Source organism: Ostrinia nubilalis, chromosome 30 (genome assembly GCF_963855985.1).
Source record: "Ostrinia nubilalis chromosome 30, ilOstNubi1.1, whole genome shotgun sequence".
Lineage (NCBI taxonomy): Eukaryota > Metazoa > Arthropoda > Insecta > Lepidoptera > Crambidae > Ostrinia > Ostrinia nubilalis.
The window spans coordinates 2,835,772-2,858,138 of record NC_087117.1 but is presented as its reverse complement, the minus strand read 5'-3'; the positions used below and the strand labels follow the sequence as shown (position 1 = coordinate 2,858,138).

Here is a 22,367-nt window from a genome sequence, read left to right as displayed (position 1 = left end):
AATTAGATTCACGTTTCTGTTATAGGAACGGACGGCGCCGCGCCGAAGCGCAGGAAAGCGAAAAAGAAAGGCGTCAATAGCGCCACGCCACAACGCGCCGAACACAGGGTCAACCTTACCGCCATACTACAATTCTCCAACGCGAGTCCCTTCCGCAATAAGACGGTCCGCGGATTCTCCTGTCTCTACTGCTGTAAATCATTCCCAACTATCCAAGAATTACGAGAACACACTTCCCTCCAGTCCGAAAAGGACAAACTTAACACCATGGCAGACTACAAACTCAGCTACAACCCCATCAAACTCGACATCACTGACTTACGCTGTACGGTCTGCGATCTGCCCATGACTGACTTAGCAAATCTCAAGGAGCATCTCACAGCCGTACACAATAAAACCATTTATAAAGACATCAAGGACGTCATACTCCCTTTCCGCTTAGGAAACGGCAACAGCTATACTTGCATGATCTGTTCTGTTGTCCATGTATCGTTCAAGAATCTGTTCCATCATATGACGACGCATTACAGGAATTACTGCTGCAAAAAATGTGGTGCAGGTTACGTTACCATAGCGGCGTTGAGGCGACACGATTACACGCACTTTCAAGGTGTCTTTCCTTGTGATCACTGCGATAAGACATATTCTTCTCTAGCAAAGAAACGAAACCACGAAAAAGGTGCTCACACCGGCGGATGGCTGAGAAACAAGTGTCCGAAATGCCCCAAAGTGTTCACGAGTTACTACGACAGAAACGAGCATCTAGCTAAAGAGCACAACGAAAAATCAATCGTGTACAACTGCAACGCTTGCAGTAAGTCGTATAAAAAGAAGTTTGAGCTCAACAGGCATATACGGAATCACCATTTGCAGCAAAGGAACTATTTCTGTGATAAATGCAACGCTAAGTACTTTTCCAAGCGCGGTCTCGTCGATCATCTGGCGAGGCACTCTGGCGGGGAAACTTGCGCTTGCGATGTCTGCGGAAAGACATTCTCCCAGATGCGTACATTGAAAGTCCATATGGCATTACACGAAGACGACAAAAGATATCAGTGCGAGGTCTGCGAAAAGGTATTCGTTCAGAAATGCAGCCTCAAAGCGCATATGCGCTTGCATCAGGACGATTTGGACATTTTCAAGGAATTTGAAGACGTTAAACATCTGATTGACAATAGGGAGATGACGTTGAAGCAGATTGCAGCCGAAAATAAAAAAAAAGCGGAGGATGAGAAACACAAGACAGAGTTTATGTAGTCGTACGCATTGTAACGCCATTCACAAACGTTTGCATAAGTGAAGCAGCAAATGGAACGCAACGTTGAATTGAGTTCTGTGATTGGTTGTGGACCCTGTGCGTCCACGAGCACTATAAGACCTCATAGTAATGTTTGTGAATACGGGCGTAAATGTGTTATATCGTACAGTATACAGCGAACAGCGTATATTACCTACATTTTTGTCAAAAAGTCGCTCTTATGATAACTACATAGATGCCACGTTATAGTCTGATATACAGTCGGCGTCAAAATAGTTCGTGACGCCCAAAGTGGCCAGAAAGTTGACAACACAACCTTATTCCAATTGTAACAAAGTCGTATTTCGAAGTTTTTGGCTACTAGCACAGAATAATAATAAGTACTACGTACAGAAGTTTAACTTCGCGAAGGTATTTAAAAAAATGTATGCTCAATGTCATTAACAATATGGTGTAATTTAGCATGTCTCAAGAGTCAAGCACCATTTTGTTGACAAACGTCAGTGATCGGCACTGCGCCGAAGCTATAGGGCTGACTTCGGTAAAATGATGTGACGTGAGGTGCCAAACTGCGGAAAATGGCGGAGGAAATACATGATTTAGCATGAAATTATCATGAATAATATTAACTACTTATTTACCTCTCAGTGTCTTGAGGCAACTTAAAAAAGTACATTCTGTGTTTTTATTATTATTTAGGCAGTTAAATACTGCACATTTCTTTATTTTCTTCCGTCATACCTACACAAGAATACGCGTGCGTGAGTCAATGTTCGCTCGTATGTGAGGCCTTGTCGAATAGTATCCTGTAGGTGGGCCATCGTGCGTGTTTTGTTTTCGATGTAAACTCGCAGAGATGAACAGGCCTGCTACTAGTCACGAACTATTTGACGCTTATTATAGGTACCTACAAGAGATGATAGTATGCAGCCAGTTAGAATGTCTGGCAAAAGTTTTATTTAATGATTTAGCTGGTTCAGCCAGCGTCAAATTGTTCGTGACACCCAAAGTAGCCAAAAAGTTCGCAACACGTCTTTGTTACAATGAGGTCTATCGTTTTTATACTTAACAGTTGGCACCCCTGGCATTTGACAGGACCTTACTCTACAGTGGCGCCATCTTGATGAGTGCAAATGCGATAGTCCTCCTACCACTTTAGCGCTCACAAGTTGGCGCCACTGTCTTCGCTACTAGCAAGTGACAGGACCTTACTCTACAGTGGCGCCAACTGGTGAGCGCTAAAACGATAGCCCTCATTGGAATAAGGTTGTGTTGTCAACTTTTTGGCCACTTTGGGCGTCATGAACTACTTATTTAACGCTGACTGTAACGATCTAGGCAGGAAATGTAATGCTCAGCACTGGTAAAACCACAGATATGGATTAGAGTAGATACAGCAAGTTGATCGTCAAAGCGTGCCATTCCGATATGTCCAAATGGACATACATGGTCGAGTGATGTTCATGTAATCCGATTACAACAATCGGTTTCGATGATTTTACGAGGACAGTAGTACGAACACGGTAGAAAGAAGAAATTATTTACGGATTGAGAATTGTAATTAACAGCACAAGTAACAAATAATTAATTAGAATAAAGTAGCAGTAGAAGAAGTGTAATAGAGTAGCATTGTTTTTAATACATATCCTGCGATGTACTCTTAAGAGTTAAAACCATGGTCCCTGTATGTGGTGCACTCATACCGATCCCAAGGAACCGTACTTACTCATAACAATAAGACACACACTGATGCATGTATTCATGCACTTGACAAATTTATGTCTTGAAACGGTGGTAGGGTAAAAAAAATAACGAGATTTGACGATTTGTAAGAATTAATTTATTTTAAAAAGGTAAATAAAGATGCTTTTGGTTTTGTATTTAACAAATTATCAGTTTTATCGGAATTAATTAATTTTCGAATCGAGTCACACGATATCATTCGATGACTTTGCAAATGCAGTACGATGATACGATTACTTTTACGTTGCGGCAATCACTAAAATTCGCTAAAATGACACTAATGACGTTTAAAAAGTGGCACGCTCGGCTTCATACAATTTTTGACACATGCTGCATCTATCCTTATCTGTGGGTAAAACCAACCGTATTGCAAACTTTTTCAAGTATTGCATTTTTATTTTATTTTAAGAGCAAAATTATTATCACCTTTATCACCTAGGCCTTATGACAAGTTTTATACCAACAAAAACACGTAGATTTCTTTTCTTCCAGTATGACAAAGTAGATTTCTTATTCATTTATAAATTTTATGAAAATATTATGTTACGTATCTCATCTTCGGATATGTTTTAACATTTAGTTTTATTGAAATAAAACAAAAACCTGTCTATTTTATTCTAAATTTTATTGATTATATTAATATTCAATAGAATCGAACTAAATACATTTTATTTGTATCGATTAACTTTTATTTTAGGCTTTTAGCAAAGTTTTATTGTAACCACATAACATAGTGAAAATCAGTCAAGTATATCTTTAGATCAAAACATTAGATTTGTTAAAATGACCACGAAACTATTTTATCCTTTTATTTTATGTTTTATAGTATTTAAGTTTTATAGTGGCTGCTAAAGTTGCTGTAATAAATTATATTGATTTACCTTTATGCGTTTGATTTCATATTTCTCGTTTTTTCATAATAACCAAAAGGAAACCAATTAAACGTTGAAACGTCCGGTGTATTAGTTGAATAAGAAGAACAAGGAATAACGTGTGAAAGAATATTTTTCTTTTATAGGTAAATGCGGCGCAAAAAAACGAAAACAGAAAATAAAGGCTGAGGAGGTACACATAGAGGTAGATAACTTACCGTTCCGCGAGAAACATCTCCCGGAGATGAAAAAGCAGTGGCACAATCTGACTACCCTGCTGAAGTACTCCAATGCGACGCCGTTCAAGGACCGCAATGACGCGGGATATGTCTGCGCTTACTGCTTCAAGACTTACCCCGACCCTAACGTGCTAAGAGCTCACACACAAAACGATCACGTCAGAGAAAAACCTACCTACAAAGCAGGCTCTGGTATGGCTAGCTTCGTAGCGTTCCTAGACATTGTCGACCTCAAATGCTCTCTGTGTGACCAAAACTTTGACAGCCTAAGCCCGCTCACCGAACATCTAGTCAAAGAACACGACAAAAAATACTATCACGGCATAACTGACTACTTCCAGCCCTTCAAACTGACCAACGAACAGCAAATCAACTGCGTTCTATGCGACGAAGTGTTCCACAACATGAAACTGTTGATGCAACACATGAACGTGCATTACCGGAACTTTATATGCACCACGTGTGGTGCAGGATTTGTGAATAGTTTCCGTTTAAACCGGCACGAGACGACTCATGCCAAGAAGAAATCTACCTTCCCTTGTCGCCATTGTGGACAGACATTCGCTGCGGAGTCCAAAAGAAAGACTCACGTCAATACAGAACACAAAGGAATCGCTGGAGATAGTGTGTGTCAAATTTGTAAAGCTAGATTCAAGAATTATTACCAGAAGACTCGGCATATGATGCAAGTGCACAACGCTGAAGGCATCAAATGTGATATGTGCGAAAAGAAGTTCAATTTAAAGTCGAATTTGATGCTGCATATGCGTGGGGTGCATTTGAAAGAGCGGCCGTACGAATGCTCCGTCTGCAGTATGGGATTCTTTATCAAACGCCACATGTTAGGGCATTACATGGCGACCCATACAAACGAGAGGAAGTTCAAATGTGATATATGCGGGAAGGCATACGCTACGCAGAACAGCAAAGGAAAACACATGAAGAAAAATCACGGAATAACTAAAACGTCTATGATGAATCCAAATCAGAATCTGCAGCAGAATATGCCTAACATGCCTAAGTGAATTTTGTTAGTATACAGTATAAGGGATTTTGTACATTTCCACGGAGTTACATATTTACCCGACTGAATAACTACTTAGTTAAAAATATTCCTATAAAAACGTTCAGTTTATCTGAATTTAAAATGTATTAGGGAAACTTTTAGCATAATATAAATCTTTTAACGAATATTTGAATAACAAATGCTGTACTTATCGGCCTAAAAAGTATTAAACTTATGGACATAATCTTTTTATTTTTGTCTGTAAAGATTTTATTTATTTTATTCAATTTGTGCAAAAAAAACTAGCTGGCCTAATAACAATGCTTTCCTGAAATACGGTATTTTATAAATGGTTTTAAATTCGAAATAATTTATTGCCTTCCACGAAATTCATTCAAGACACTTTTCAAAGTTGAATGAATTTAGACATTCCGAAACTGAATAAATCCTTGTGGTTATTGTTAATATCCACAAATTTGAAACCTAGTTAAATGTTTTTTTTTTAAATAATAATAGTAATCTAGTCTTAATAATAAAGTCATATAGGCGTGTCTGTATGATTAAGAACCAACATCGAATGATCTTTAGTTTATGAATAGCAAAGACACGCTCATCGCATAATAAACAAAATATTTAACAAATGTTTTTCCTTAGGATATTATTATTTAGGTTATTGTAAACTGTGTGTATTTTGAAGAAAGGATTGCAATATTTATTGCTATTATACAAAAATTGTATCGTGATTTGCCTAATCAAGTATTACTATAATAATATCACAAATTATACACTTATTTCATTTGAATAATATTATTATTAAAATATACTTTTGGTATTTTTATTTTAAGAACCAAAACAACGGTTAAACAAAGATTCTATAACCTAAAAATAACACTAAATTAAGAAAACTGTGCTCTCTCCTTTTAAAGAATGTTTCACTTTATACCCACTAGCAAATTATAAGCAGTTTAATAATCCTCGTCGCCAATATTTTAGGCGATATTGGCGACGAGGTCAATTCCATCTACCCACTGAATATTTAGTTGGGTTGACTTATAAGTAACGCTGACGTCACGGTCTTTCACCCCTCCAAAATTCGACTTTATCTTATATCTTGTAGGGTGCTTCGAAGATTTTAATGCGAATTTTTCTTTGTAGGTAATCGCAGCGAAACGCAACTAGGTATTGTAAAAAGATCCATGAGTGAATTCCTAAAGATATTACGACCCAAGGCGATCAAAAGAGAGCGTCGAATCGAATGGACAGTGTCGATAAAGAAGCCAATTTCAAGAAAAACAATACCCCGGGAAATAGATAAACACCTACATAATATAAGAGAGATACTTCTATATACAAACGCGACTCCCATCAGATGCCACGATGGTCAAGGCTACGCTTGTTGTTTTTGCTGCGAAAATAGCTTCCCGGACCCAACGGATTTGAAATCTCACACGCTGTTAAAACACACAGATTCAGAAAAGAATTTGTTCATGGAAAATTTCCCGATGGCGTCGTACGTGGTCAAATTAGACGTCACAGCGCTCCAATGTTTGCTTTGCCAGAGCAGCATAGAAGGCCTAGAGCAGTTGATGAACCATCTAATACAAGAACACAATAAGAAACTGCATTTGGACATCAACAACCATATAATACCCTTTTCGTTCAAGAACGAAGCGTTCGTTTGCGTTGTTTGTTCAAAGATATTCAAAAGCTTCAAAATAATTCAAGAGCACATGAATGTTCACTACGGCAGTTATTTGTGTCAGATATGTAGCGCGCCATTTGTGAACAAGCGGACGATGATGAGTCATTTAAGAAGGCATAAGCAGGGAGATTTTGATTGCCAGACGTGCGGCAAAGTTTTTGACACGAGGAGCAAGAGGGATATACACGTAAGGTATGTTCATGAAGGCATCCAAAAAAGAAACAAATGCAGGATTTGCTCAGAGAAGTTCACGTCTCATAAGAAGAAACTTGATCATATGGTTAAGATTCACGGGGCAGAACCGTTAGTTTTCAAATGCCTCGCTTGCGAGAAGTCTTTTGCAAGTCGAGACCGGCTGACGAAGCACACGAAGAAAGATCACTTGATGGAACGACGGCATGAGTGCGAGCACTGTGAGAAGAAGTTCTTTACGAGCAAGGACTTGAAGAATCACATGCTGAAGCATACTGGGATCAGGGAGTTTCAGTGTGACGTGTGTCTCAAGTGTTACGGTCGAAAACATACGCTAAGGGAGCATATGCGGATACATGCAGACGATAGGCGATTTAAATGCGAAAGATGTGAACAGGCGTTCGTGCAAAAGTGTAGTTGGAAAAGTCACATGCGGTCTAAACACGGAGAGGTTGTGAATTGATCATTTGGAATGATTGTAATATAAACATTAATAAATTAAAAGATGTATAAATAAGTACTTAATTTACCTATGTACATTCCATATTTTTATGTTTTTCTTGCAATATTCACATCGAATTTATCTCTATTGATTAATAAATGATATAATATCATAAGCTATCCTGTTTCTTATTTAATACTCAGTATTTCTTATTTATTTTTCGAGACAATGACTCAATACTTACGTATAGGTATAGGGTTTCCTGAAGATCATTATAAAAGTGTGGATAATAAGTTTGGCATAACATAACCTTAAAAAAACAACGAGGAGATATCTGAAATAATATGACAAACTAGCTTTCCGCCCGCGGCTTCGCCCGCGTGGAATTTTGTCTGTCACAGAAAAACTTTATCGCGCGCGTCCCTGTTTCAAAAACCGGGATAAAAACTATCCTATGTTCTTTCCCGGGACTCAAACTATCTCTATGCCAAATTTCATCAAAATCGGTTGCGAGGTTTAAGCGGGAAAGCGTAACAGACAGACAGAGTTACTTTCGCATTTATAATATTAGTTGGGATGTTACTCAATGTGTTTTGTTTATACGACACGACACGACCAGAATCGCTAGGACAAAATTAAATAAAAGGTTAGGTAAACTACTTAACTATCTTTTAAAAACCCAATAGTTTAGCTCTTCTTAATATTAATATTGACTTTTCTTTATAGGTCGTACGGAAGTTACGGTCACATTCGAACGGGTCTTGCCCACAGTGGACGAAAGTGAAATGGCTTACAAGTCTTTCAAGTATAACCAGGTCCAAGAAATAGAGAAGCAAAGGACCAACGTCAGAATGCTTATACAATACTCCAACGCCACGCCTATAAGGTGCCACGGCGGCATCGGGTACACATGCTGCTTTTGCTCAGACCAGTTCCCAGATCCAGCCGATCTCAAGACCCACACTCTGGAAAACCACGAAAAAGCCAAAAGCACGTTCATGAAACAAAAATGCATGAGCAACTTCCTCGTTAAATTAGACATCACGGGTTTACAATGCACCATCTGTTATAAAAATATACCTACCGTCAAAGAACTGACTCAGCACCTCATCAAAATACACGATAAGCAATTCTTCACAGACGTCAAATGCCATATTCTACCTTTTGTGTTCAATAGCAGTGAGCTAAAGTGCGTCGAGTGTAAGCAAATCTTTAACAGATTCAAACTGCTTCAGGAACACATGCATACACATTACAGGAATTACATTTGCAAGGTCTGCGATGCTGGCTTCACTTCGCGTAACAGACTGTCTGTCCACAAGGGTTCTCACAAAACTGGTACTTTTCCCTGCACTTTCTGCGACAGTATATTCACCACGGCACAAAGGAGGAAAATGCACGAGAGGACAGTTCATATACACGCGTACTTCTTGAACAAATGTGGGTATTGTGAAGTCAAATTTCGAAGTTCCCGACAGAGGGATAGGCACGTTTTAGAAGTGCACGGCGTTGGGAAGTCTAAATATAAATGTCCGATGTGCGACAAGGCTTTTACGAACAGGGATACCTTGAGAATCCATACAAAGAGGGATCACTTGATGGAGAGGCCTTTTCAGTGCCAACTCTGTGAGATGGACTTCTTTTCGGGAGCCCAATTGAAAAATCACATGTTGAAGCATACGGGCGTAAGGGAGTTCCAGTGCGACGTGTGTTTGAAGTGTTTCGGACGAAAGAATACGTTGAGAGAGCATATGAGGATACATCAGGATGACAGGCGATTCAAATGCGAGCTTTGTGAGCAAGCGTTCGTCCAGAAATGCGCTTGGAGGAATCACATGCGGTCGAAGCATGATGTCATTATAACATAGCTGCATAGGTAGCATTACCTTTAATCCAAAAAGTAGGATAGGTCTGTCAGGTTAACTTAAATATTTTTGTGCATTCCTCGTGAAGAGACCAGTGTAAGGCTCGGTTTCCACCAATGTGGAGCGGAGAGGAAACGAAAAAAGATGTGCGGCGAAGCTGGCAGGCTATTTCCACCAAAGCGGAGCGGAAAAGAGCAGAGAGCTAAGCAGTAAGCTGTGCGTAGCTTTCAGCTGTCAGTTATTGCTGTCAATGAAACACCGCACCGCTCTGTGCCGCCTCCGCTGGCAAATTCTCCGCTCCGCCTTAGTGGACCGTAACCGGGCCTAATACATAAATGAAAAGAATGTAATACCTACCTATAGATATTGGTAAATCCATCCACTGGTAAATCGCTTTGTTGTACTTATAAGTAATTGATAAACCTACATTGTTCTTATTTGTGCTGTATGATCTAAAATAATTAGATGATGAATAAATGATTATACCTATAATTAAATTGATTACTTACTTGTATCCCATGTCCCAAATCTTCCATTAAAATAATCACAAATCAACGTACTATCGGCAACAGTGTTAACTAAAGTACGGTCAACTAGCAGCGATACAAAAGGTCGATACGACTAAAGCCTGGTCCGTGAGCACGTAGAATCCCGTCCAATGACCCCAAGCTGCCCATCCTTGTCGCTCGCACACTCACTGCGGGCGCGCGTCGCACAGTCGCGACAGCAATATAATTACGCGCGAGCGATAAGGATGGGTAGCTTGGGGTCATTGGACGGGATTCTACGTGCTCACGGATCAGGCTTTAGAACTGTCGAGTTAAATATTCTGTCTCTTCCCATCTTGTGTATTTGTCGTAATGTCTCGTTCTCCCGCCAAAATATCTAGTTTCTAGTTCTTTTTCTTTTAGATCGCCTGCGGTAGGACAAGTGCCTAAATCTACTTGTACCTACTAATGTTAAGAGCAAAGCTTTATGTGCCTCAACTTGCGAAAGCAAATCTCCATATGCCACAACTTGCGTCTAATCTGAAGTGACCCAAATACAAACTTATGTTTGTGTCATTTTTTTAGGAAAAGCTATTTTAATAGGTATTTATCAGTGACAATTTATTTTTTGCAATGTAAATGCAAAAATCTTAATAGCTAGGACACTTTACAAATTGCTTAAACAAAAATCTAATAAGTAGGTAGGTAAAACTTACAAAAAATACATCTAAAAATTGCCCGGTGCGATCGACTTAATAACATTTACTTTTCTTTGTAGGTGTGCGTCTGACACTGAAACGTACCGTCAAAACTGAAAGGGCCTTAAAAGTAGTCGGCGGACGTAAAAAGTCCAAGGATTATTCGGGGCAGATACCAGAACTGGCCAAACACCGCATCAACGTCAGAACGATCCTCCAACACTCCAATGCGACACCGATTCGGTGCCGCGGCGGTATCGGCTACGCCTGTTGCTTGTGCACCGAACAATTCCCAGACCCAGCAGACCTCAAAACTCACAATTTAGAATGTCACCACAACGACAAAGCTGAGTTCGTGAAGGGCAAAATGATGAGCGCGTTCCTAGTAAAACTTGACATCACGGCCTTAAAATGTACTGTCTGCAACAAATCCATAGACACTTTGGAAGAACTCGTCGACCATCTCATTAAATCTCACAATAAAAAACTATACACGGACATCAAAAGCCACATCCTCCCGTTCAAATTCGACGGCGTACTTCTAAAATGCATCTACTGCTTGCAGATCTTCAGCAAATTTAAACTTATCCTAGAACACATGAATACGCATTTCAGGAACTACGTTTGCGAGGTCTGCGACGCTGGTTATGTTTCTCGCAAGATCCTGGACACCCACGTACAGGGGCACAAGCTTGGCGTTTTCCAGTGCGAATTCTGCGAGAAAGTTTTCGACACGAGCAGGAAAAAGAAATCCCATGAGAAAGCCGTGCATATTCACTCGAATTTTTTGTACAAATGTGGATATTGCAACGTGAAGTTTTCGAGTTCTTCAAAGAAAGAGAACCACATTACTAAGATTCACGGCGTGGAGGCGCCACGTTTAGAGTTCAACTGTCGGTCTTGCGGGGAGATTTTTGACCGAAAAAGGGGATTCATGATGCATATACAACGGGATCATTTGATGGAGAGGCGATACGCGTGCGAACTCTGCGATATGAAGTTCTTTATAAGTTGTGATCTGAAGCAGCACATGTTGAAACATACTGGGATCAAAGAGTTTCAATGTGACGTGTGTTTGAAGTCGTACGGAAGGAAGAACACTTTAAAAGAGCACATGAGGATCCACGCAGACGACAGAAGATTCAAGTGTGGGATATGCGACCGAGCCTTCGTCCAGAAGTGCTCTTGGAAGAATCACATGCGTTCTAAGCATAAGGAATTGGTTGTGAACTGAATAATCGTTTGATAGATGAAGAAAACGTTGACTGCTAATAATTTGGAAGTTTAAACGTTGTCAATTTATAGGCTACTGCTAATTAATTATTAATTTGAATTGAATTTGTTTAGTTCAACATTTTTCACAATGAAAAGGACTGATTATTTGCATAATTGGACAGTCGCCTTAAGGCTTTTGTAAAAGCTATAGGACTTATTATTATTTAATATTACTTTCATAATAGTGTTTATTTGTAGACTTGATGTAGGTAGGTGTTTGAGTTTCTTACACTTGAAAGTAAGTTTAATTTTTGTAAGCTCTCCAAAAACTGTAATAATATTTTTTAATTAATTTATGGAAATAAACGTGAAATCTACTAAATGAGTATTTTTAACGCGCTAAAAACAAATTCCTACCAACACATACGGACACTGCTAGAACACGTATCATTAATAAGAATCGGACAATAACTCCAGTGCGATCGACTATTAACATTTACTTTTCTTTGTAGGTGTGCGTCTGAAACTGAAACGCAAAGTCAAAATAGAGTTAAAAGCGAGCGGCACACGGATAATGAGTGAAGAGTTTCTAAGCCAGATCCCGGAACTGGACAAGCACCGCACCAATATCCGAATGATCCTCCAACACTCCAATGCGACGCCGATCCGGTGCCGAGGCGGCATCGGCTACGCTTGCTGCTTCTGCTCCGAACAATTCCCAGACGCCGCCGACCTTAAAGCTCACACCATAGAGAAACACGACGAAAAAGCCAAAGTGAAGTTCATGAAAGGCAAAATGATGTACTCCTTCCTCGTCAAACTGGACATCACGTCTCTACAATGCACCGTCTGCAATAACCCTATAAATTCTCTAGAAGATCTCATTCAGCATCTAATAGAAGTACACAATAAAAGACTGTATACGGACGTCAAAAACCACATACTCCCTTTTAAATTCGACGGCGATACGCTTAAATGCGTCAAATGCATGAACGAATTCAACAAATTCAAAGTACTTTTAGAGCACATGAACTCGCATTATAGAAATTATATTTGCGAAGTGTGCGATGCAGGTTTTGTGTCTCGCAGCATTCTAATGAACCACACCGAAGCTCACAAGACCGGAGTCTTCCAGTGCGATTTCTGCGAGAAAGTCTTCGACACGTTCCGCAAAAAGAAATCGCACGAAAAATCCGTGCACATACATTCCAACTTGCTGAACAAGTGTGGGTATTGCAACGAGAAGTTCAAGAATTATAAGAAGAAAGACGAGCATATTGCCAAGGTTCACGGTGTGCCAAGCCGCGCGTTAAAGTGCCACGCTTGCGACAAAACGTTTGCGACTAAAACGGCTTTGACCATTCATACTAAGAGGGATCATTTGATGGAGAGACGCCATAAGTGTGAGCAGTGCGAAATGAAATTCTTCAAGACGAGCGAGTTGAAAGAGCACATGGTGAAACACACTGGCATGAGGTCGTTCCAGTGTGGGGTCTGTTTTAAGTCTTACGGGAGGAAAAAGACTCTAAATGAGCATATGAGGATACACGCGGACGATAGGAGATTCAAATGTGAGCACTGCGGGCAGTCTTTCGTTCAGAAATGCAGCTGGAAAGGTCACATGCGCGCCAAACACGGGGACATGGTCTAAATTTAACTTTATCTAGCTAAAGATATTATGTTTATTTGTGCGTAAGTGTAGAGTTTATTTATGTTAGAGATAATTATGATTGTTATATTTAAAATTTTATGAAATAAATTTTAATTGGTATGACCTAGTTGTGATGTTTTATTTCCGTATCATACGTGAAAGATTAAAAGCTGAGAATCTCAAAATACAAAGATTATTCATACTATTAAAATAATCTAGAGTTGCCTCTCTAGGTATAAGCATTAAGCATTAGAAAACGGATTCATTGCCTAGACAATAGACACGGATTACAAGAAGACGTGAATTTACATTCGTTATCTAATTAGGGAACGCAACATTTTATTGCTTTTATTTACATAATGTCAAGAGTAAATTCAAACACCTCGACAAGAAACTTACGTAAATTATTTACTCGTCACTCGTACCTACTCAAATACAAAATTCTAACCAACTTTATGAACGTTATAAATAGTATTATTTTGTAACTGATACAATATTTAACAGCAAACCCAATAAGCCACAGCCCGATCAAAAACCATGTCTTTTTACTGCTACTAACGTTCTTGTGTGCCATTTTCTTATCTCCAAGACTTCGGCATGGCGTGAGATCTTCCAACAAGTTGGAGGGAGAACATAATTTATTATTAACACTATTTCATAAACTACATTTAAAACATGAACAAAACACTGTAAAACAAATCCAAACAATCATCCCCACGTTTATTTTCAGGGCGTAACACGAGGTCCCGTGGGAAAGTCTCCGAAGAAACACTGACTCTAAACAAGCGAGTCAATTTCTCCACCTTCATCAACATCAAGCCTTCGGGCGTTTCGCGCGTGCGCCACGTCGAACGCACGTCCCAGAAGCAAAAACGCCTCACTGAGTTGGACCTGCACTTTGATAACATCAAAACTGTCGTGCGATGCTCCAACGCAACCCCTATACGCTGCAAAGTTGGCGACCGTTATGCCTGCGGCTACTGCCTTGATCAATACATGGATCCCCGAGACTTGAAGAAACATACGCTAGACAAGCACAGGGATTCTGATGATAAACTCGAATGCCTCAACATTCGGTCTTTATCGCGATACAGCGTGCATTTGGACGTCACAGATCTGAAGTGCACCATTTGCAACGACAGTATGAATCGTCTGGAAGAATTGATCGAACACTTAAAACTGGAACATGACGAGCCGATCCATTCTCACATCAGGAATCTCATGGTCCCGTACAAGTTTGAGAGTCTCCAGCTGAGCTGTGCGATCTGTCTGCAGGAGTTCGACGAATACAGCGACCTTCAGGGTCATATGACTGAACATTATCGGAACTATGTCTGCGAGTTCTGTGACAAAGCGTTTATCATGAGGAGTGTGATGGTTGAACATAAGAAGGATGTGCACCGCGTGTAATGTGCGTTTGATTAAGTCAAGTATTATTATAGTATTCTTGTTTATTTCTTCAGGTATTATTTAGATGATGGCAAATATGATGTAGAAGAATTTGCGACCGTAAGAACTAGACCATAGCCTTTTATTTCGGATGCAAAATATTAGGACCTTATAAAAGTTATAAGCGTCTGGAAATGTTCATAGCAGATATTTAAGCACTGATCAGTGATGATGACGCATACAAAATTGAACTTACTGAATAATTTTGTTATAGGTCCGGGCCCTAAATCCAGAAAAGCCGTAATCAAAATTGGCCCAAGAAAGAAAATGCTCCGAGGCGCCCCAAAAAGAGTCATGGTCATAACTCCCCAGCCCCCGCCCCCACCCGTTCACTTGAAATTGACGAAAAAGAAAGAAGTGGATAAACATCAAGCGAACGTCGCTTCTATTATTACGTCATCAAATGCCACTCCGATCAGAAGTTGGGGTGGTTTGGGATTTACTTGCAGCTTTTGCCCGACGAATTTCTTTGACCCAGCACAACTAAAAAAGCACACCCTAACCAGTCATGGCGACGACGAAAAATCCATGTTCATGCAGGGCTATTCCATTATAAACTTCATAGTGAAGTTGGACGTGACAGATTTACAGTGTAAGCTTTGCGGTTACGCTGTCGACACCCTGGAAGGACTCGAACACCATTTGACCTCATCACATCACAAAGTATTCCACAAAGACTGTATCAACCACATCGTTCCATTCAGATTTGATGATGCAGACACTCTTCGGTGCGCCATTTGCAGAAACGAATTCAACAATTTCAAAGTCCTCCTGGAGCATATGAACAAACATTTTAGGAATTACGTTTGCGATGTTTGTGACAGTGGTTTTGTAAATCAAAGGATGCTTCAAACTCATAGCTATAGGCATAAGAAAGGAGAGTTTATTTGTCCGCAATGTAGTAAGGTTTTCGATAATAAGGTGAAGCAGAAAGAGCACGAAAGGGCTGTACATGTGAGCCACAATAAAAGAAGTAAGTGTGGGTATTGCGAAGAGAAATTCTCGGACTACACTAAGAAGAACGATCACATGGTGAAGGTGCACGGAGCTAAAGCTTTGGTCCTGAAGTGCCAGGCTTGCAATAAGATATTTGATAACCAACGGTCGCTGACTGTACACACCAAGTCGTATCATTTACTTGAAGGACGACTAAAGAAGTAGGTTAAGTTTTAAGTGACCCCTATGGTAACATAACAGGAATTTTGTTTTCATAGGGGTCACTTTTGATTGATGGTGAAAACGTTCATAGGTCATGTACTTACATAGATCTGAAGTTGTAGTCCGTGCAAAATTCTCCCATTATTTTATAAGATGATACCTGCTTGTATTACCTACGTGTAAGTGACTTTTTAGAATAAATTACTTAAACATTTTATTTACTTACATTTTAATTTAAGCAAACCTCCAATTTCATAATTTATAACACTTAAGCAGAGTAAATACAAATGAGTAGGTCATTTTCATAGAAACGCACCGAGCGCGGTTTGTATGTGAGCTCGCCAATATACGTATGCCGCCGCACACACACTGACAAAATTCGGCGCAACCACGACTGGCTCCCCGCTAAATTTTGTCAGTGTGTGCGTGCGCGCCGCATACGTGTTGGCGCGCTCACATACAAACCGCGCCCGTGCGTTTCTATGAAGATGACCTACTCATTTGCATTTACTCTGACTTAAGTCTTAAAAAGTATGTGCTGTGCAGAGGTAAGTTTTTATTACAGTGAGCGTAAGTATAAGTTTGGGTCGGGGTGTTAAAATGAACATGTAGGTACTATGGTGCGCGCGAAACGTCTAAATTGAAAGCGCCCTATTGGCTCAGTGCACGATTACAGCGCCAACTAGCGTCCACAACTTTGTGGGCTCTGTCACATTGACATTTAGGTCGTTTATTTGTGAAAAAATATCGAAATGAAAACATAACAAATATTTTCAACTAATAAATTGTTGTGATACCACGATTTGGGTGGAAAAAAGGTTTTGAAATCATTTTGGTCATTCAAATCAAATGAGGTAAGTCCAAAAAGTGTGTTTAATTTTGATGGTGTCAAGGTTTGTTTACTTCATTTATAATTGTAGTTTTACAGTAAAACAAAAAGAAAAAGCTACTTTAACGGTTTCATTATATAACAGTAAATATATTTAAATGTTCCTGTATCGCTAGTAATAAATTAAATACCGTTTTCAGATCGAAATGAGTATTGTTTTGAAGACCGGGTTTGTGAGTTTTACAATATCAAATTCCAACCACAAACCGTATTTTAAGGAAAGTTGTTGGTATTGGCTGGACAAGTCCGAGATGAAGAAGAATTAAGAACAAAACAAGGGCAGAGTTCAATAATTCACGCTCTCATCATAAGGCAAACATCTGTGCACAACAACTACTGTGACTCATTTTTGTACTACCACGTTGTATAGTCTAGTTATTTCCAAATTGTAAACGGCTATTAAACCAGCCCTATCGAAATACAGTCCACTCTTTTATTTAAGTTCCCAGTAGGACCCTTTTCATGCGATTAGTTAATGATATTAAAATGTATTATGTAGAATCGCTTTGCCATTGACAGATAAATCTGATGACAGAGCTTACATTATTTCTACTTTTGACCACCATGAGCGCTGCGATCGATTATGTTACCCCCACCTAGTACTTCGCACCCAGCGAATAGAGTGACTAATGCCTGTTTTCACCATCAATCCTTAATTTTTATTAAGTGACCCCTATAATGGTAACACATAACAGGAATTTTGTTTTCATAGGGGTCACTTAAAAATTAGGGATTGATGGTGAAAACGGGCATAAGTCTGTCGAAAAGTCACCTAGCCAGCCAAAATATGGAGCGGCGACGCTGACGGAACGACAACGGCGACTCGACGCAACGGCAACGCTAATGGGGCGGACGAGGAGCTCAAGCATCTGGACATAATAGCAAATGATAGCAGTAAGTATTGCAAGAGGTAAAATATAGAAATCTCTCGACTATTTTTATTTATGTTAGTATGTAGATGATATTTTGATTTTATTGGCTATTTAGGTAATTATTCCATGAGCGTCCTCCATGGCAGACCATTAAAAGATTGAAACAAAATTATTAGCAATTATTTATTTACATAAGCGTTGATAATGCTGACTAGTAATCAGATAAATTGGTCTCTATTATTTGGTAACAAAAAAGCGTTTATTCTTTCTCTCATAGAAGTGAAATTACTAATTCTTATTTTTAGTTGAACTGGAAGAGGCGTGGTGACTTCTCATATGAAACCTCAAGCTGGCTCGCTGCACGAAAGAGGCGAAACACAAATTACAAATAAATGGTTTCTCTCCTGTATGTATTCTAGAATGAGTCTTCAAGCACTCCTTCCTAGCAAAACTCTTTTCACAAACGTCGCATTTGAAAACTTTCTTCTGATCATGCGTGATCATATGGTCTTGTAGATTCGACTGGGTGTGGAACTTCTTTCCACAAACCTCACACTTCTTATTCTTCTCATTTAAATGCACATTTCTCTGGTGACGTACCAGAGAGCTTTGCGTCAAAGTTCTCAACCCACAAACCCCACAAGTGGGCATCGAAACCCCATGCTTTTCGTTCAAATGGAATAAATACCGCTTCCGTACGAATTGTTTCTCGCAGTGCTGACATTTCTTCTCTATATGGACATCCATCATATGCTCAGCTAAAGTGTTTTTCCTTTTGAACTCTCTGCTGCAATGCGCGCACGAAAATTTCTTAGGATCTTCTTTGGAATGCTTGGAAGATATGTGCATTTTCCGCTGGCTGTGGTACATGAATCTTTCTGGGCAGTGAGGACAGCGAATGAACTTCTGCTTGAGGTGCGATCGGATGACGTGGTACCGGAGATCGGATGGCCGGATGTACGAGAGCTCGCAAGCCTTGCAAGTGTACTTATCGTCGCGTATCATTACGTACTCGTCCACGAGAGCGGTACCTATGAAGAAAGAAGAGCGTTAGAATTTGAACTGTATACGAAACAAGCTATCTATTTGTAAAAACTAAAAGTACCATACCTACCACTTGAAGTTCCTTAATTTTCAACACATGGTAAAAATAAAAAATATTTTTAAATAAAATATCTTTATAAATAAATAAATAATACGGTGTAATGTTTCAACTTCACATAACACCACGTTGGGCGCCAACTTTAATTGGGCAGTGTCACTTAGGTCAATTGGAACACCACGATGGGCGCCAACTTTAGTTGGGCAGTGTCACTTAGATCTATTGGAACATCACTTTGGGCGCCAACTTTAGTTGGGCAGTGTCAATTAGGTCTATTGGAACACCACGTTGGGCGCCAACTTTAGTTGGGCAGTGTCACTTAGGTCTATTAGAACACCACGTTGGGCGCCAACTTTAGTTGGGCAGTGTCACTTAGGTCTATTAGAAAACCACGTTAGGCGCCAACTTTAGTTGGGCAGTGTCACTTAGGTTTATTAGAACACCACGTTGGGCGCCAACTTTAGTTGGGCAGTGTCACTTAGGTCTATTAGAACACCACGTTGGGCGCCAACTTCAGTTGGGCAGTGTCACTTAGGTCTATTAGAACACCACGTTGGGCGCCAACTTTAATTGGGCAGTGTCACTTAGGTCAATTGGAACACCACGTTGGGCGCCAACTTGAGTTGGGCAGTGTCATTTAGGTCTATTAGAACATCACGTTGGGCGCCAACTCTAGTTGGGCAGTGTCACTTAGATCTATTGAAACATCACTTTGGGCGCCAACTTTAGTTGGGCAGTGTCACTTAGGTCTATTAGAACACCACGTTAGGCGCCAACTTTAGTTAGGCAGTGTCACTTAGGTCTATTAGAACACCACGTTGGGCGCCAACTTTAGTTGGGCAGTGTCACTTAGGTCTATTAGAACACCACGTTGGGCGCCAACTTTAGTTGGGCAGTGTCACTTAGGTCTATTAGAACACCACGTTGGGCGCCAACTTTAGTTGGGCAGTGTCACTTAGGTCTATTAGAACACCACGTTGGGCGCCAACTTTAGTTGGGCAGTGTCACTTAGGTCTATTAGAACACCACGTTGAGCGCCACCTTTAGTTGGGCAGTGTCACTTAGGTTTATTAGAAATCCACGTTAGGCGACAACTTTAGTTGTGGCAATGTCACTTAGGTCTATTTTCGTATGATTAGCTATTAAAACGCAACCATTTTCAATAATGTTTTATTGAAAAACTTTAGGTAAGTATATTCCAATGACGGGTTTTATTTCTCAATTAATGACAAATGTAAATAAATTCATATTAATAAAATGTACGAGTCAAAATATCAATTTACAGAATTCTAGTAAAATCTTGTTTACACAAAATATAAATAAACAATTAACAATCGCATTTATCGACTAAACATACAGGTGCGCAAATACAGGGTGTTAGGTAAATGGGTATATGAGCCGACACTAGCCCATGTTAACATGGGCATATAAATGGTATGGTGAAGTCAGAAATTTGATATCATCATTTTATTTTTTTAGATTTTCATACAAAATAAATTTTATAAAATCCGATTTGTATGAAAAATAAAATAATTAAAATGAAGATATCAATTTTCTGACTTCACCATACCATTTATATAACCATGTTAACATGGGCTAGTGTCGGCTTATATGCCCATTTACCTAACACCCTGTATACGCTTATTTTTCGGAATATCTGATTAACACAGAAACGGACGCAAACTTGGAATAACTACATACAACCCGGTCGAGTTAACTACGCACCTGGTGGCCGTGACGTCTCCTACGCTCGTGGTGAGCGCCTGAGTGCACATTCCAGCGAGGTACGCAGTTGGCTCGATCGGATTGTATTTCTTTCACAGCTAGAAAACGATTCGTATTCTTACACCGCGTCAGGGTGATGCTTGATCATATGATAATTCAGACTGGCTTTCTGCACGAACCTCTCCCCACAAACGGGGCACACCTTCTTCTTATCGCCCGTATGAATCTTCTCATGCTGCCGCAGCGTATTGAGCCGTGGAAAAGTCTTCTTACAAAACTTACACTCGAACTTTCTGACCGGGTCATGCCGCACCATATGCTTTCTTAGATGCGACGTGCTAAAAAACTTCATATCGCAGAGCGAACACGATAGGTTCTTCTCTTTCAAATGCACTGACCTTTGGTGCCTTATTACACGAAACTGGTCAATATTCCTATAACCACAGATCCCACAAGTAGGCATGGCAACTCCGTGTTCATCTGCTCTGTGAAATCCTAGTTCTTCTTTAGTGAATTGCCGCGAACATTCAGGACAGTCGAAGAGCTTGTGAAGCCACATATGCCTTTTTAACTGGGGTCTGGTTTTGAACTCCTTTTTGCAAATATCACATACGCAAGCACTCTCTTCTTGCAAGTGAAGGTATCGTATGTGATTCCGGATTCTAGCTGGCGTTGAAGTAATTTTGGGACATTTGTTGCAACGGTATTTCTTTTGGGGGCCTTCTTCGATGATGGTGAAGTCGGTGACATCTTCTAGCGTCATCGATCCGTCTGAAACAAAATAATATTTTAAATCGTTTAAACAATTTGGTTTTTTTAATTCATCATCAAGCATGTATTGGAAAAGAAATATAACTAAGACGAGAAGTTAGCGATTGGTTTCACAATGGCAAGTGGTATTGTAAAGCTAAATAAGTAAATCCTGACTCCCTTTTCTTAAATGCTTCTTAAATGCAATGGTGAACTTAAATGAACTTTCTACCACAGTTTTACTGAAGAATTAGGCTACCTGTCCAATTTTTTTCAGATTTTTGAGTTGGCTAAAAATAACCCATTCTCATTACTTTCTGAACCCCCCTCGTAGTCTATGGGGTATTTATGGGTCATTATGGGGTAAGTATTTGCTATCTTGAAAAAAATAAAACAATAGGTATGACCAAAAAACAATAATATTTTTAATTGCATTAACAATTTCTTCCATCTTTCTTAATTAATTACAATAAATCAAAATTGTTTAACGAAATAATGTCTTAGTTACACCATTTTACTAAAACGTCGCTCTCACACACGTCAGCAATTTGACTGTTCTTATTTACATAAATGATACAATTCTGTGTGTACTTACAAATTCTGTTATTAAGTCCTAGCCTAAAGATATGATCAATAATCATAATAGAGGCTTACTTTTAACTTCAGTCAGTGTCTGAGGTAAGGAAGCGGTACGGGATGGTGTTTTTGTCAAATGTCAGGGAGACTTCAGAATTTCTTCAGATTCTTATGAGAGTTTTATGTCACATCATTATGTCAATGTCACACTCCCGTACCGCTCCCATGCCTCAAGCAGTGACTGAGATAGCACTAGATAGAACTGTTTCTACGGTCGCTGACACTAAAAAAAATATTGCATAATCGCATCAATCATCATCATCATCTCAGCCATAGGACGTCCACTGCGGAACATAGGCCTCCTCCAATGCTTTCCATGTTGCCCGGTTGGTAGCGGCCTGCGCATCGCATCAATCACAACTATTTAATGAGCTATTTTATATGCAATAAAGAATTTGAATTTGCTACAGAGGAG

At 39.7% G+C, this 22,367-nt stretch overlaps 2 protein-coding genes across 12 annotated transcripts in view; one reads left to right on the top strand and one right to left on the bottom strand.

Annotated features, from left to right (window-relative positions):
* LOC135086216 (gastrula zinc finger protein XlCGF26.1-like) overlaps positions 1–22,367 on the top strand; it is an 80,538-nt gene that overhangs the window by 5,717 nt on the left and 52,454 nt on the right. The window contains exons 5-6 of one of the 10 annotated variants that reach the window (XM_063981034.1): positions 14,102–14,782; positions 15,035–15,118. In XM_063981034.1, the coding sequence (XP_063837104.1) occupies positions 14,102–14,781 (680 nt within the window). In that variant the 3' untranslated portion in view covers position 14,782; positions 15,035–15,118. Of the gene's footprint in view, positions 1–25; positions 3,103–4,019; positions 5,909–6,273; positions 7,523–8,180; positions 9,811–10,585; positions 12,019–12,232; positions 13,494–14,101; positions 16,196–22,367 lie in introns of those variants that run through there. The other 9 variants (XR_010260326.1, XM_063981031.1, XM_063981033.1 and 6 more) reach the window with 9 other exon arrangements.
* Positions 17,957–22,367, bottom strand: part of LOC135086218 (zinc finger protein 569-like) — a 33,854-nt gene continuing 29,443 nt past the window's right edge. Inside the window, exon 6 of one of the 2 annotated variants that reach the window (XM_063981035.1) lies at positions 17,957–18,770. In XM_063981035.1, coding sequence (XP_063837105.1) covers positions 18,028–18,770 — 743 coding nt within the window. In that variant the 3' untranslated portion in view covers positions 17,957–18,027. Of the gene's footprint in view, positions 18,771–20,478; positions 21,338–22,367 lie in introns of those variants that run through there. The other variant, XM_063981037.1, reaches the window with a different exon arrangement.